Raw genomic sequence first — 15,198 nt, forward strand, 5'->3', positions numbered from 1 at the left:
ATCTCTCTCTCCCTCTATGTATCTGTCTATCTCTCTTTGTTTCTTACTCTTTTCCCCCTCTGTATCCATCTACACATGTACACACAGTTTGACTAGAAATATATGGAAGTGGTGGGATGCTTTTATACAGCTAGAGATAGAGATATATATGTCACATTGTATATGTCACTTCAAAAGATTATTGAAAAACAAATATGTTACTTGAACATATTTCTTCCAATCCTATGTAAGTTTAAGAGTGTGTGGAAATCTTGGTTGGTTTTTGTTTTGCTTTATTTTTAGATTGAGTTATGTGAAATTTTATCTCTTTACATTGTTTACCAAAAGGGATCAAAAGGAATATTAAAAAAAACCCCTTATTCTAATGACTAGAATGGGCAAGTAAAATAAAATCTCACCATAAATCATAATTAAAATGATAGCTTTTAAATATTGGCACAACTACAATGATTTTTATTTTTTTTTCCTTTTAAGTAAATGTTTACAGTCTGGAAGACAATCAGATATCTCCTACATTGTTATTATTATGATAATTCTATTTTTGATTCCTAAATTCTTGACAGCACTGTGTCAAAATAAGCCAGTATATAACCTCAATAACTTTATTTTTAAGGCTTAAATGTTTCCTTAAGAAGTAAAATTGTCAAAAAAAAAAAAAGTAAAATTGTCTTTGTGATACTATCTTAGAATTCCTATGCTATAACAATAATGATCCAAGGATAATTTCTGTTTTTAACAGGTTTTAGACTTTATGGGATTGAAGGTGAATGACGAAAAGTGAGATAACATTTTGGGGAAAAAAATCTGCTTTGTAAACAGACATTAGAAGATATATTTAAATTGGTTTTTGGAGTCCAACACATTCTCAGTGCTTGAATATCTTTGCATAACATTTACGCACTAATCAAAAAACCAATTGTTGGAAGCTTGTCCTTTTAGTTTTATGGCTTCATTTACTAGGATGACACAATTCAATTTACAGTTTTATGACTTAAAATTAATAACTGAAAATGTACAACAAAACCATTAAAACATCTTTTAGAAATTTGTATCCCTTTGCAAAGAGAAAAAAGAATCTGCAATTACTATTTTAGTATCAAGTCTTTAAGACAAAATTAGAGTTGAAACTATTAAGCTAAGCTAAACTGTTACTTTAGAGTTGAAACTATTAAAAGCAAGTAATTTAAAACTATGGCTCAGAGGTCAGGACTGGTAGGGACTTCATTTCCCACTTAGTGCTCCTTGAGCACTAGGGCTCCCTGAGCATAGTGGCTCCATCCTCTTTGCTCTCTTCTTATAGTGTTTATATCTCCTGTGGAAGTGCACTTAACCCTATCTGTTTACAGCACTGTCTTTCTGACTCACATCTTAGCACCTCAGTGCCACACCTTGCCAGGTATACAGAAGCCCTTTCATAATTATGTGTCTAATGAACAAATGGTTAATGAACAGTAACTACTCTGTGCTAACCTTGGTGCTTCCATTTAGGTTTCAAAAATGATAAAGAAGATTGCTTCCACATTTTGTCAGTCTTTAAATAGCTCCCTCCGTTTTGAAGCTCCTATAAATACATTCAAAATTAATTTTAGAAACATCATTCCTCTCATAATTTACTTCAACTCAGTCACCCAATACACTGGTTAAAGGTAAAAGAATAGAACCCAGTGATGTTATTTTTCCTTTTAAGTCACAATTCGTGTGAAAGAGTCCTTATTTCCTTTTCTTTCTTTTTTTGTATAGTACTAATACCAATAAAATATTCAGGTCTGAACAAATCTACAAATATTTATTCTAAATTTATTTCTGAAATGGGACTAAATCTGACCATTGTATAAAACAGAAAAGAACAAGATCTGACATATTGAAAAGATTCAAATAAATATTAATCTAGACTAGAGACCAAATAAAATGAATGAGTGATTAAGCCAGTTGACACATCATGAACATGCTTTCTGTGTACTATTTATTTTCATTCCAATGATACAGAGTTATCCTTTGCAAAATCACTGTAATATTCAATAACAGAAAGTGCAGAGTTGCAGTTTTGCAAGATGAAAGAATTCTTGAGATTGGTTGCACACAATGAATATACTTAACAATACTGTAATGGCTAAGATGGTACATTTTATGTTATGGATATTTTACCACAATTAAAAATAATGAAAAAAAAGAATCAGCAAGAAAAAAGTGAGAGGATACCTTGAGTTTATAAGTTCAAATATGAAGCAAAGTTTTCATAAATTCAGGATGTTATTTTTAAAGGGGCAAAAAAACCCACTCAATTCAGTATTTTTGCTACCTGTGATTAAAAACAAAAACAAACAATAAAAAACAGTGTGAAGAAACTGTCAAATTTCCTGACAGCTACAGTGTTTTATTTTTGCTATTCATATATTCATTTATTTAGGACTTCATGATTCCAGGTCGATGATGTACTAATGTCATTTGACCTGTGCATGGCCCATTTTGATTTATTTACTAACTTACATTACTTAGTTGTTTTAAATTATGTAGTAAACACTTGAAAATGCACCATCCAGAACAAAAGCTAAAATCTGTTAAATAACCTGTTTATTACCGCCAGTATAATCTTTTTATCAGTCTTGGGTATCTTCCTGAGTCCTATTTTCATCACTCTGTTGCTTTTCTTTTTACTTATTTATTGTATCTACATATATACCTAAAAAGTGTCTTTTATCTTAGTTGTTTTAAACATTATTCTACGGAGATCATGCTGTTTGTCATTTTGGGGAATATACTTTTTTCGCCTAATAATGAATTGCTAAGGTCCATTCATACTGCTCTTTTTTTTTTTTTTTTTTCCCGGTACGCGGGCCTCTCACTGTCGTGGCCTCTCGCGTTGTGGAGCACAGGCTCCGGACATGCAGGCTCAGCGGCCATGGCTCACGGGCCCAGCCGCTCCGGGGGATGTGGGATCTTCCCGGACCGGGGCACGAACCTGTGTCCCCTGCATCGGCAGGCGGATTCTCAACCACTGTGCCACCAGGGAAGCCCCCATATTGCTCTTCATTGCTGTAGTCTATTCATGTTTTATTGCTGGCTACTATTCAAAATTATGTGAAAGTATAATTGCAGTGATTTAAACCATTCTTTATAAATAGCATCTTTAGGTCTTCATTGTGAACCACATCCAGGTTAGCTGGTCAACTGAGCCTGCTGTTGACGCTCAACGACCCTATCTATGTACACCCTTTGATTGTAATTTGTAGTTGTTAAAATGTGCTCTAAATGTACAACCTTACTTCATTTAAAAATCTCAGTAATTTAATCGTATTTGTCTGTTCAGAGACTGTAAGTGCTAGTCTATGTTCTTCTTTACTCAGAGACATAAAACCCTAAAATTTCACTATGAGGATAATATCATGTAAACATTAGTGACTTCTAAATCATTTGTTCATTCCAGGTTTAACAAGTCTCTTTCAGTGTATTCCCTCAGGATATTTTCTTTTTTCCCCACCTATTAAAATATTTTCTGCTAACATTGGTGAGAAACATAATAAAGGTTTGTCAGAACTCTTGGAACATATAAGCTACTCAGAGCTTGACTTTCTTGTTTCTTCTTGTCTATAGCTTAACAAAGAGCATTTCTTTCTGTAAGCTAATGGAGTAATGCAACTGTTTGGGGCCTTATTTTGAAAAACTTCCTGGAAGAATTTCTAAATTTTGTTAAAAAACAAAACCAACTATTTGTGATAAGTTCAAGACTGATAAAGCATGATTAAAAGTGACCAATCAAAGAGCCTTCTGCCTTTGTCCTTATGCATTTGCCCAAATGTTATTTATTATGTAGTGGTTGAGACCCCCCCCCCCAGTTCAAGGGGCAGATTTTGGGTCATATTTTGGCTGTTGCGAACCAGCTTCATGGCCCTTTACTTGTTTAATGACTGTGTGAAGAAATTTTCTGACCTGAAAACAGGGAGATTAAGTACAGCTATCTCATAGGGTCATTGTGAGATTGAAATAAGATAATGCTTATTGTCTTACTTAATGTTTAAATGACAGGTGCATCTCAGCTCTATCTGTGTTAAATATTGTCAACAAGTCCACACTGGTCTTTGACTTGGAGTGATAACTTATGTTTGTGACAAAGAGCTGTTTCTCACACCTCATTGCACTTGTTTATAATGCACTACCACTCTGAGAAAACAGAAAAACAGGGTAAAAAGAATCTCTTACCTAAGCAAATGCTAACCTGAAATTCTATTGACGTCACAGTAAGAAGTTATGGCCTACTCAACATGATTTATCTATTATTAAATACATTTAAAAAGAAATTAGAAGATTAACAAGTGGATGATTCTGCCCACTGTTTTCTTATCTTTTTAGGGTGGCTTTGGAAAATATTTAAATCTCAAAATTCCTACATCCTATCTAATGGCATGCTTTTGTCTTGATAGCCACTCTTTAATTTCACACACTCACTTTCCTAATTAGAATTGTGTGGTGTTTTAGATATTCAGATTCTAACACACCTTGAAATGTTTTACAGATTTATTGGCCTGCTGCAAAGGAACGGGTGGAATTGTGTAAATTAGCTGGGAAAGATGCCAATGTAAGTATGACACTTTAAAAAACATCTTTGTTAAACTGGTGCTGATATGATAGCAAATATTTATATTGGATTTTATTGAATTAATGGCAGTAGTATATTATTTTTAAGACTACACTAATATTCTGTGTAAAGATTAATACGGTATAAAATGTTTCTACCTTGCCAAAAGGAATGACATTATTCTCAGAAATTTAGAAATACTACCATTTCTAAAGTGTTAATTCTGACTGTATTTTCTTCACAAAAAAAATCTCAGAAATACATTTAAAATATTTAAAAATAAACCATCAGAAAATACTGTATTTCTAGGGTTGTGTGTTTTTCATCTAATGCGTGTATTTTGTGAATGTACACAAAATCATCAGTGGTTTCAGCATTACAAACACACACTTGACATTTTATTTAATTTGGGGTAAAATTAAACTTACAACATCTACAAGAATTCTTGCAAAGTAGACATTATAGAGCTATTAAGAAAGATGGGTTGAAAATGAATAATACAACAGTCTGGAATAAGAACTAGAAATAATTTACTCCAAAATTTATTTAAGTGTAACTATAGGAAATAACTTGTAAAGGATAAATAATGGGGTCCTAGTATAAACTTGTAGTTTAAGCTCCCTTAAGGACCAGAGAAACCCCTTTGACAGGTATAACTGCCCTCATCATCTTTGGGGTGTCTTGTCTGGATCGCTTTTGCACTGTCCAAGCTGTCTTACATGCTTCCCCAAATTGTGTTGCCTTTTTTATCTCCAGCAATGCTGTGGCTCTAACTGCCTCTTCTCATCTGAATGTCCTGATTCAGGACAGATGCTCTGTGTTCTGCCCTGACTTCTTGCCCTGTAATGATAGGGAGAATTGCTCTTCTTTGGAAAAAAGAAATCACTTCCTGAATGTAACTCAAGATGAAAAAGTTCTAACTTTGGGCAAAAGCGTGGACATCATGTGGCTTCCTTTGCAGTATCCTGGAATGTTTCCTCTAACCACTATAACCCAGGTGTATTAAAGAGCAGTGCCCTCATATTTAATAACAGTGAATAGTATGTGTTGTATGAAAGCATAATTAGATTTAACAATTCTCACTTTATTATTGTGATAAAGGTAAAGCAACACGACGAATGTTGCCTAATGAATTTAAGGGAAAGCTTAGAAGACTTTATTCACTCATTTGTTCATTCATTTATCCAACAAATGTTTATTAAGAGCTTAAATATGTCCATTAATAGTGTATGAAAGCTTTCATGGATCTTTTAATCTAATGAGGGATACAGATATTACACAAATGATTACTTATATGTAGCCACTGTACAGTTAGCCACAGGTTCTACATCTATAAATTCAACCAACTGTGCATCAAAAATATTCCCCCCCCAAAAATTCCAGAAAGTTCAAAAAGCAAACTTGAATTTATTGCTTACTGGCAACTATTTACGTAGTGTTTACAATGTATTTACAATTGTTTACATAGCATTTACATTGTATTAAGTATTATAAGTAATCTAGAGATAAAGTATATGGGAGGCTGTGTGTTTGCCATTTTATATAAGGGACTTGAGCATTCTCAGATTTTGATATATGTCAAGGTCCTGGAACCAATCCGCCGAGGATACCGAAGGATGACTGTCCTGCAAAACAAAATAATCAAAACAAAGTAAAAGAAAGAAAGTTTGGTTATGCCTCATTCTGTATTCAGTTAGTGTTAAATGTGACTTTTGGGGCACATTTATGTTAGCAGAAATATATCAGACACTGTGTGCTTCAAATGCAACAGGAAAACGTTTTTACCTTTATTTTGCTAGAAATGAAAGAGTTTAAACTAATGTAGAATATATTCTTCCTTTCATGTCTCTAATCTCTCCAGCCTGTTCAATGTCAGATGCCCTGTGAGCAGGTGCCCCAGTCTGCAAAAGCAACAGTACTTTTTTGAACTCATGGGAAAGAAGGATGCTTTGGTTGTGATTTTTCAAATTTACTTGGGTGCATAACAGTAGAAGCATGTCATAAACAGTGTGAACACTTTTGTGTTTCATCAGTATTGAGTGTATGATAAGGAGGCAAGTAGGAAAAAGGTGTTTTAAATTTACTCCAATAGAGTAGTGTCAATTTTCCCATGGAATAGGTGAGGGATAAGCACTCAAGGTCAATCAGTGAAGTTTTAATTGTGACCGTGTTCTCATTTCAGTATGTTCACTAATTCCAGTTGTAGAGTAACTCAGTTGCCCCTCTTATCAAGCTAAAACAAAGGGTGATAAACCTTCTTGAAGGTGGTATCCTAGAGAGTACATAAGACCCAGTATATGGAACCTATTCTTCCAATTCAATTGTATTTGAGAGCTTGTAGTCACCTCTAACTTTAAGTACACTTTAAAGTACACTGTGTACTTTAAGTACATTGTTAACCTAGGATTAAAGATTTAGGGAGCTTCTCTCTTTTTACTGAAGTCTATAAAGTTTGCTGTTGAATTATGTAGGTATAATGCAAGTCTTTGTTTCCTTCTTTTCAATTTGCCCCTTAAAAATAATCCTGTATTTTAGAGTTACTAAGAATAGCTAACGTTTTTATAGCACTTACCATGTTCCGGGAACTGCTTTCAAAGCTTTATACATATAATCGCGTTGAATCCAGTATGTTAGATTTTATTTTTATTCCTCATTTTCCAGATGAGAAGACTGAGGCCAGAACAATTAAATGACTTGCCCAATATTACATACCTAGTAAATATTGAAGCCAGGAATTGAATCCAGAAGGCTTGCCCCACGACCTATGCTCTTATAATACACTATAATCTACACATCAAGGTCTGAGTTCTGTGTGTAAGGTCTACAAACTGTATCCCTCAAATCATTTCTCTCTTCACGATAACCATAATGCAGATCCTCATTTTACAACATTACATAGATTTTGGGCGACAGAAAACTGAGGCAAGTGTGTGGTTTTATTAACATCTTTTATTGCCTTTGGCATTACCCTCTCTCCTCGCTTCTCTCTAGTAATTTTTACCTACTTCCCAAGAGTGTGTTTAGAATTAACAAGTGTTTGGAAAGATTGTCCCTTTACACAAAGGTACTATATAACTGAAAAATAGTGAATTATTTACCATAATGAAAGTTAGCTAATTGGCGTGGGGAGGGAGTGGAAGGAGAGGAAACAAAAGAGAGCTATTCCACTTTCTTGAGCACAGTCCCTAGTTTATTAATCCAAGGAAGGGAAGAGGTGACAGGAAACTATTTGGTTGCATTTTGTGTCTGCTTCGAATATTATTCAAAAGAAAGTCACTAAAGAAATGTCTGGTCTTGCTATAAAAGAGTGGTGTAAACTGCTCAGTCCATGCAAAAGAATGCATGGGGTCTGGGTGGCCTGAGCCGTCGGCTTAACTGTAGGGGCGCACAACCTTGTCGATGGAGACATTACATAGGATTAAAGGGTCTTTCATCTCTAAAGTTTTCTGATTACATTTTTTTTTAAGAACATCTAAAGTAAAACAAAGTGTTCATTGTAGAAAGTTTGCAAATTATATAGAATTCATCTGTAAATAGTTCTTCCCCCATGAACATTACCCAGAGATAGCTGGTGACGTTTTGATGTTTATTCTTCTATCTTATCTATTTACTATTTTTCAGAATGAAATCATTGTATACATAGTCCCTTAAAACATTTTTTTTTTCACTTCGCAGACTTCCATGAGCATTTTCCCATGTCATTAAATTCCTTTTTTATAACACTACTTTTAATAGCTGCACTGCATTCCTTTATATATTATTTCATCAATCCCCTATTGTTAGAGTTTTGGTAGATATCCAGTTTTAGCTATTGTGAATGATGCTGCACATGAAAAGCCTTATATATTAATATTGTGAACATCTTAGGTTATTGAGTACAATTACTGGTCAAAGGATATAAAATCTTTTATATACATTGTAAAATGGCCCTCCAGAAAGTTTATGCTTCTTATGCTTTATCCAGCAGTGCATGATCTTAAGAGGGTGTATTTCCCCTTACCCTTGCTAATGTTGGATACAACATATAGTTAATGTTTAATACTAATACATTAATGAATGAAATAAATATATTTAATTTTTGCCAACAAAAAAGAAAATTATTTTTGTTGTTTTAGCTTGACATTCTTTCATTACTATAAATGCTAAATATTTTATATAGTTGTAAAATTAGGATTTATATTTGTATATTATTACTTTCTGATCCACTCATGTAAAAAATATTATTTCCTAGTTATCCTACTTGATATACAGATTTTTATAGGCATATCTCTCAATTTTTTTCCTTTAAAATGTTTTTCTTTGCCCTTCTACCACAATTGGTTTTGCTCTGTCGAAATCCTCCCCTGTGAGATGTTTCTTTTTTTTTTTTTTTTTTTTTTTTGCGGTACGCGGGCCTCTCACTGTTGTGGCCTCTCCCGTTGCGGAGCACAGGCTCCGGACGCGCAGGCTCAGCGGCCATGGCTCATGGGTCCAGCCGCTCCGTGGCATGTGGGATTTTCCCGGACCGGGGCACGAACCCGTGTCCCCTGCATCGGCAGGCCGACTCTTATCCACTGCGCCACCAGGGAAGCCCGATGTTTCATTTTTAAGATAGAAATGGGATATTTGGATTTTCCTATACTTATTTTGAAGCATTGACAACTTATTAAAATATTTTCAACATTGTAAGACCTAAACAGATATCTTTGCAGACTGAACTCTATCAGAAGTCTGCTAGACAAGCGTAAGATGCAGCACAATGATAGGCATGTGGCAAATGATCACAAAATCTTTGAGGATCACAATATTCTGCAAAATATGCCAAACAAAAGCAGACTACATTCTTAATCATAAGTGTCTTTTCATATATAACCTAAATAAATTAGAATTAGTGATTATAAGTCAGTTATCAGAAATACATATAAAGCTGTATGGATTTAACTGGACTATATGTAAGGTTAGAGAATTACAAGTAGTTCTGTTTTGCTAATATTTTTCTAGGTATTAGGGGGAAACAAAAATTCTAAGTGTTGATATATAAACTAATATTTACTTGTCTTTTTTCTAAGTATTAATTGTTTCATATTTGTTTTATTTATTTAATTGTGTATCTCTTTAGATATATGTAAGGATGTGTAGGAGAGGTAAAAACTGAAACAAATCATCTTACTTGAGAGAATTAGAAAGCTGATACTTGTTTTTAGTTCTGTCTCTCTCTCTCTCTCTTTCTTCCAGTGGAGAGTTGGGGAGGTGGGAAGGAGAGTAGCTAGGAAACACGGGGAAGGAAGGAGAAATTCAGTTCTTTTCCCAGGTTGAGTACGTTACTGGCTGAATTGAATTGTTTGGTGTCATGCCCCAACCCTTGCCATTGTGGGCAATAGCTGATAAATTAGCCAGCTTTCAGGGAAAGTTAAAACAGCCGCTTCGTGAATTTATCTTTCTTTATGCCTCACAGAATTACACCACCATTAATAGCCATGCTGGTCACTAAGTGAATTAAACCAAGTTAATTATTGCTCGTGCCGTTGAAGCAAATCTTGGAACCTTTATAAATTAAAAGAGAAATCATTGTAAAGGCTTTTGCTTTGCTTCCAGTGTTCGGCTGAAATGTCTACCCCGGGCAAAATTTAAAATGAGACCTTCTCTTTTAGAATCTGTGTCCCGGGTTTCTTCCCCTCACTGCCCTGTCATTGCCTCCAGGCTTCCCAGAGAACTGCCCTCCATCAACTTCACCACGGAAAACTTTGAGCAGAACTGACTTTTTTTTGTAAACTGTGTCAGATAACTCGGGATACATGGTGCTATTCCATGGCAGCCCAATCTGAGAGAAGAGAGGAATTTCAGAAATAAATCCTTGGTGACCTCTCACCAAAGTAAAAACTAGCATAATAGGTTACTTTCCAGGGCTGGCTGCATTTTACTAAAGCAACTCCCAGGAAAGTTAAAGGATGGGAAATGTTTTAGGTGTGATTCAGAGCTTTTTCTTTATCATCACTCAAATTATATCTCCTATGTGTGTAAAACTTCACTCTGGGCCTTATTTGCCTTTTTAAAACAGTGCTGTGTCTCTCACAGTCCCTAGTCTTTCTGATTTTATAATTTATAATCTGGAAAGGCAGTTTTATTCCTTTGTACAAGTATTGATTTCAGAATCTTGTGAAATTACTGTGTTACTCGGCTTTGGCTACCATAACAAAATACCATAAACTAGGCGGCTTCAACAACAGATATTTCTCACAGTTCTGGAGGCTGGGAAATCCAAGGTCAAAGTGCAGACCGACTTGGTCTCTGGTGAAAATTCTCTTCTTGGCTTGCAGGTGGCTATCTTCCTGTGATATCTGCACAGGGCAGAGAGAGTGAGAGCAAGTGCCCTGGTCTCTTCTTAGAAAGGCACTAATCCTATCATAAGGATCTCACTCTCCAAACCTCTTCTAAAGCTAATTACCTCCTAAAGGCCTCACCTCCTAATACCACCACCCCGGGAGGTTTAGGGTTTTCAACCCATGAATTTTGGGAGGACACAGATATTCACTCCATAACAATTACCCTCTAAATTCTATGATTCTTTGGTAACACTGAGCTTTTGAAAAAATGGTGAAATCACTGGCAGTGAGTGAATCCCACCTTACTCCAGGCATATAACTCTACTCTTGCCCTCCCTGTGTACTGTTCCATGTGTAGATTTCACCCTGCATAAATCTCTTCATGGGGAAAAGACCAATAAATGAAAGTCCCTTCAGTGAGCATGAGTGAGCAAAATGAAAGCTAGGGAATATTAAAATCTCTTACCCTAGCAGTGAAGCCATCACTGCAGTTTATCTGCTGATTGCATATATTTTTCCTCTTTATTTGCCTTGGCTTATCTCATATTACTGTGTCATTTGTTCAAAACCATTAGTAGGGCATATTTACTCTCTGAATTAGGTTTTCATTTGCGATTGTCTAGCATGATGTAAAAGAACATGAAGCTAGTTCTCTATGGTGCCTTTGTGTCAATAGAAAATAAATTCTCTTCATCAACACCTTGATGGAAGGGTGGAAAACACATAATATGATTTTGTTAAGCAAGATTATTTGACGGAAAATTGTCTTAATGAATATAAAATTTTCCTTTCTTAGGAGGCTACATATAATAATTATATGAGAACATATAGTAAACATATGAAAATATTCAAGGTAACAAAGATGTCTGCAGTGTGATTTGCACTTGCTCAGATATGACTTTTAGTTTTTCACAGCATACAACCTGTGTAAACATACGCTGTGGCCCTTCTGCTGTTAGAAAGTGCCGACTCTTCCTACCTGATAAAGAAACATCCTTACCTTGTGTGGTTAACTGAGGGATTGGAACTGTCCTTTCATATAGTCTTAAGCAACTGCTTTGTTTATAAGGAAGCAGAGAGCAGAAAACTCAATAAGTTAGTTCTTTAAAACATTTTTCTCTAGTAGAATGTGCAGATTTTATTCACTGGGATCTACAAATTCTTGAGACATAAGATTGCCAGGCTAGCTGGACAGAGGAAGAACTAGGTACTAGGAACTCTGTACCACAGATACGGAGACATAACTATTCATTCTAAAATCAGAACAGCCACTGGGATATTGATTATTTTGTATAGATCAAAATCAGGTTAAGTGATAAACAATTATTAAATGTTATATTCTTTAATTTAATCCACATAACAATCATAATCCTATCAGCTAAGTTGTTGTCTGCCTTTAAAAAATTTTACTTAATTTTAAAAATCATCCTACCAGTTAGGTCATTATCTTTTTTATTTTTATTTTTTAATATTCTCCTCCTAAGGACCCTAACAACAACAGTGACCTGACAGGTGAAGGACCTGTGGCCACTCAGGCAGAGAGAAAATGGACTTTTTCTCTGAATCTCAGTCGTTTCATAGATTTCCAACCACCTTAGTAAACACTTGCCCACCTCCTGGGTCGAGTTGATCTAGAATAAAAGTAGATTACTGCCCAGTGTTTTCTCAGGAGTCTTTGGGTCCAGGAATCATGAAGCCATGGTTAATAAATTGTTGCCAGTAATTATGTAAAGATAAGGGATGACTTACAGGAGATGAATTGAAAATAATATATAATAACAAGAATGACTCCTCTGAAAAATTGAGTCACTATTTACAAGTAATTGGGGGATAGAAAATAATTAAGTTATAAAGATATACATTGGAAAGAAACATTTTTAGGCGTAAGCATTTGCAAAAGAGGCAGAAATATGTCTCTTAAAATTTTGACTTGGTGTAAAAAAATATTTATGGAGAAAACAGAAGAGATTCTTGAAATAAGCAGGAATTCAGCTAAGTCTTAAAGGCTCTGTAACATTGAAAATAAATGGAAATAAAGTGCTAGGCAATTCTGGAAAATAAGAATGGGATAATATATAGGAAGACACATCTGTGTTGAGTGTTTTGTTTAGTGTAGCTGAGACAGTTGAAGTTGCACACAGTAGGTTCTATATGGGATAGACAATGTGGGAGCATCAGAGCATGATGGGTTTGGTTCTGTAGGAAATCCTTGAAATAAAGTATGGATACCTCATTCACATTATGTTCATTCTCTAGTCCCCATTGAGTCCCACTATAGAGATGTGCATTCTAGCACTGTGATTAGTTCAAAACCTTAAACATTCAAAAAGCTTCAGTCACTCATTAAAGCCATGGTTTCTAATTTGTTTTGCCTCCTTTGCTAAGTCAAGTGTTAAACATTTCTCATAAGTCTTTTTAATTTTAGTTCTTATTTTTGATAATTAATCTACTTGGGAAACAGGTGGTATGAATGATAATCTTTCAAATACCTGAATTGTATGCTAATGCTTTTATTTTTTTATGCCCAATAGACAGAATGTGCAAATTTCATCCGGGTACTTCAACCCTATAACAAAACTCATGTTTATGTGTGTGGAACTGGAGCATTTCATCCAATATGTGGATATATTGATCTTGGAATCTACAAGGAGGTAATATAATGAAATAGCACAAAAACAATTTATTATAATAATTTGTTAATGCCTATGACATAAAATAGTTAGACTTGAATATAAAGATTGAATCGTATTCTGTATGAACTGAATAAGAACTTATATTCCAAGCCACTTTATGGATTGCAATTTTGATTGTACACTTTATCCACCTAATAAAAATTTCTTCTATTAAAAGATTTTTTAGTGATATGATTAAAATAAATGGTATATCATGTTGAAAGTGCTTTGTTTTCTAGGCTCTATGTACAGCTTTATTTTCTCTTGAGTTTCCTTTATAACTAAATTTATTTAGTATGTTGCTGTTGGTAAAACTTTATTTCCCATAAGACCTTGCAACGGAATGATATCTTATAAATAATTTAATTTTTCCCATCCAACAAATTTGACCTGTTACTTATGTTTACAATAGTAGACACTAAATACAGATAATTTTAATGATTTTCTTAAAATTGTATGGATAGTTGTTATCACACTGGACTTATTATTTCTGCCAGACCAAAGTGACATAGTGGAAATGTGGGATGTATTAATTAGGAGTAATGTATTCCAGCAATCAATGAGCATTTCAATAAATGAGAAACATGCAGATTACAATAATTTAATCAACAACTAACACGTTAGAGTACTTTCTCTGTGTCATGGACTGTGCCAGGCACATTACATGGATTGTTTTTGTAATTTCACAACACTCTTAATGAAGTTGGTACCTTAAAAACTTGCAGTTTGCAAGTTAGTAAAAACTGAGTCTCAGTAGAATGAAATAACCTGCCTAAGTCACCCAACTAATAAATGGTCTAGCAAGGAATTGAACCAAAGCAGTCTATCGCTAGAGCAAGCATGCCCAACTGAGCTTTAGAATATGTACTCCAAATCATTCCTTTGTGTGGGTTGATGGGTTACACTGTCATCCTTATGTTTATGTATATACTTCTTGTGAATAACCACACATATTTGCAGGGTAATTGGCTGCGTGTTTGAAAGTAAAGTCTGGGCTCATGGTACAGGTTTCTTTACACTGATTTAACTGATTCAAGCAGAGATCAAACCCACAACTGTGGCTGGATAAATTTTTCTCTCTAACCAACTTGTCTAACCAGCCCAGACTCAATGGTTTGAAAGTAAAGCAATACTGATAGTTAAATCTCTGAACCACTAGGAGACTTGGCAACTTGAATCCGTCATACTTTGTTGCTGGTGTAATGTTCTCTTGCCTAGCTTTGATGAAGGGTAATATATAACAGTGGCTTATAGCATAGGCTGCAATTACATGAGATAGCCCCACATCTTGGATGTGTTTTGAGGCCTGGGGCTAAAGGCCAAACTCACAACCTGCTGAGGGATGCAAATAGTGTTCATTAACTCCTAAAAGTCACAAGTGCTGAAAGGGAATTTAGAAGGAGCTAATTACTTAGCGTGAGACTGTCAAAAAGCCCCCGGGCAGTCAAATTTACAAGTTCTGTGAATTAGAGAATTATGAGTGAACAGGGATATTGAGCCTTGTGAGTTTTCCACTAGTCAGGAGTACAGGTAATTGTACGGCAGCCCTGCTTGAAGATCTTCTAAAATGAATTATTAGTCCCAGGATTCACTGTCCATTCAGAGGGAAGGCACTTCCGTCTTCAAATAGATAAGATTGCTTCTCAGGTGG

At 34.9% G+C, this 15,198-nt stretch overlaps 1 protein-coding gene and 1 long non-coding RNA gene across 4 annotated transcripts in view; one reads left to right on the plus strand and one right to left on the minus strand.

The window, feature by feature from the left end:
* SEMA3D (semaphorin 3D) overlaps nucleotides 1-15,198 on the plus strand; it is a 214,227-nt gene that overhangs the window by 119,976 nt on the left and 79,053 nt on the right. For all 3 annotated transcript variants that reach the window (XM_059073860.2, XM_059073858.2, XM_059073859.2), the window contains 2 exons: nucleotides 4,511-4,573; nucleotides 13,407-13,526. In XM_059073860.2, coding sequence (XP_058929843.1) covers nucleotides 4,511-4,573; nucleotides 13,407-13,526 — 183 coding nt within the window. The remainder of the gene's footprint in view (nucleotides 1-4,510; nucleotides 4,574-13,406; nucleotides 13,527-15,198) is intronic.
* The window catches only part of LOC136794864 (uncharacterized), a 177,790-nt gene continuing 168,669 nt past the window's right edge, over nucleotides 6,078-15,198 (minus strand). Inside the window, exon 3 of the long non-coding RNA XR_010842274.1 lies at nucleotides 6,078-6,198. This is a non-coding gene — a long non-coding RNA (uncharacterized lncRNA). The remainder of the gene's footprint in view (nucleotides 6,199-15,198) is intronic.

The sequence above is a fragment of the Kogia breviceps genome, chromosome 9, assembly GCF_026419965.1.
Source record: "Kogia breviceps isolate mKogBre1 chromosome 9, mKogBre1 haplotype 1, whole genome shotgun sequence".
In the NCBI taxonomy this organism is placed as follows: Eukaryota; Metazoa; Chordata; class Mammalia; order Artiodactyla; family Physeteridae; genus Kogia; species Kogia breviceps.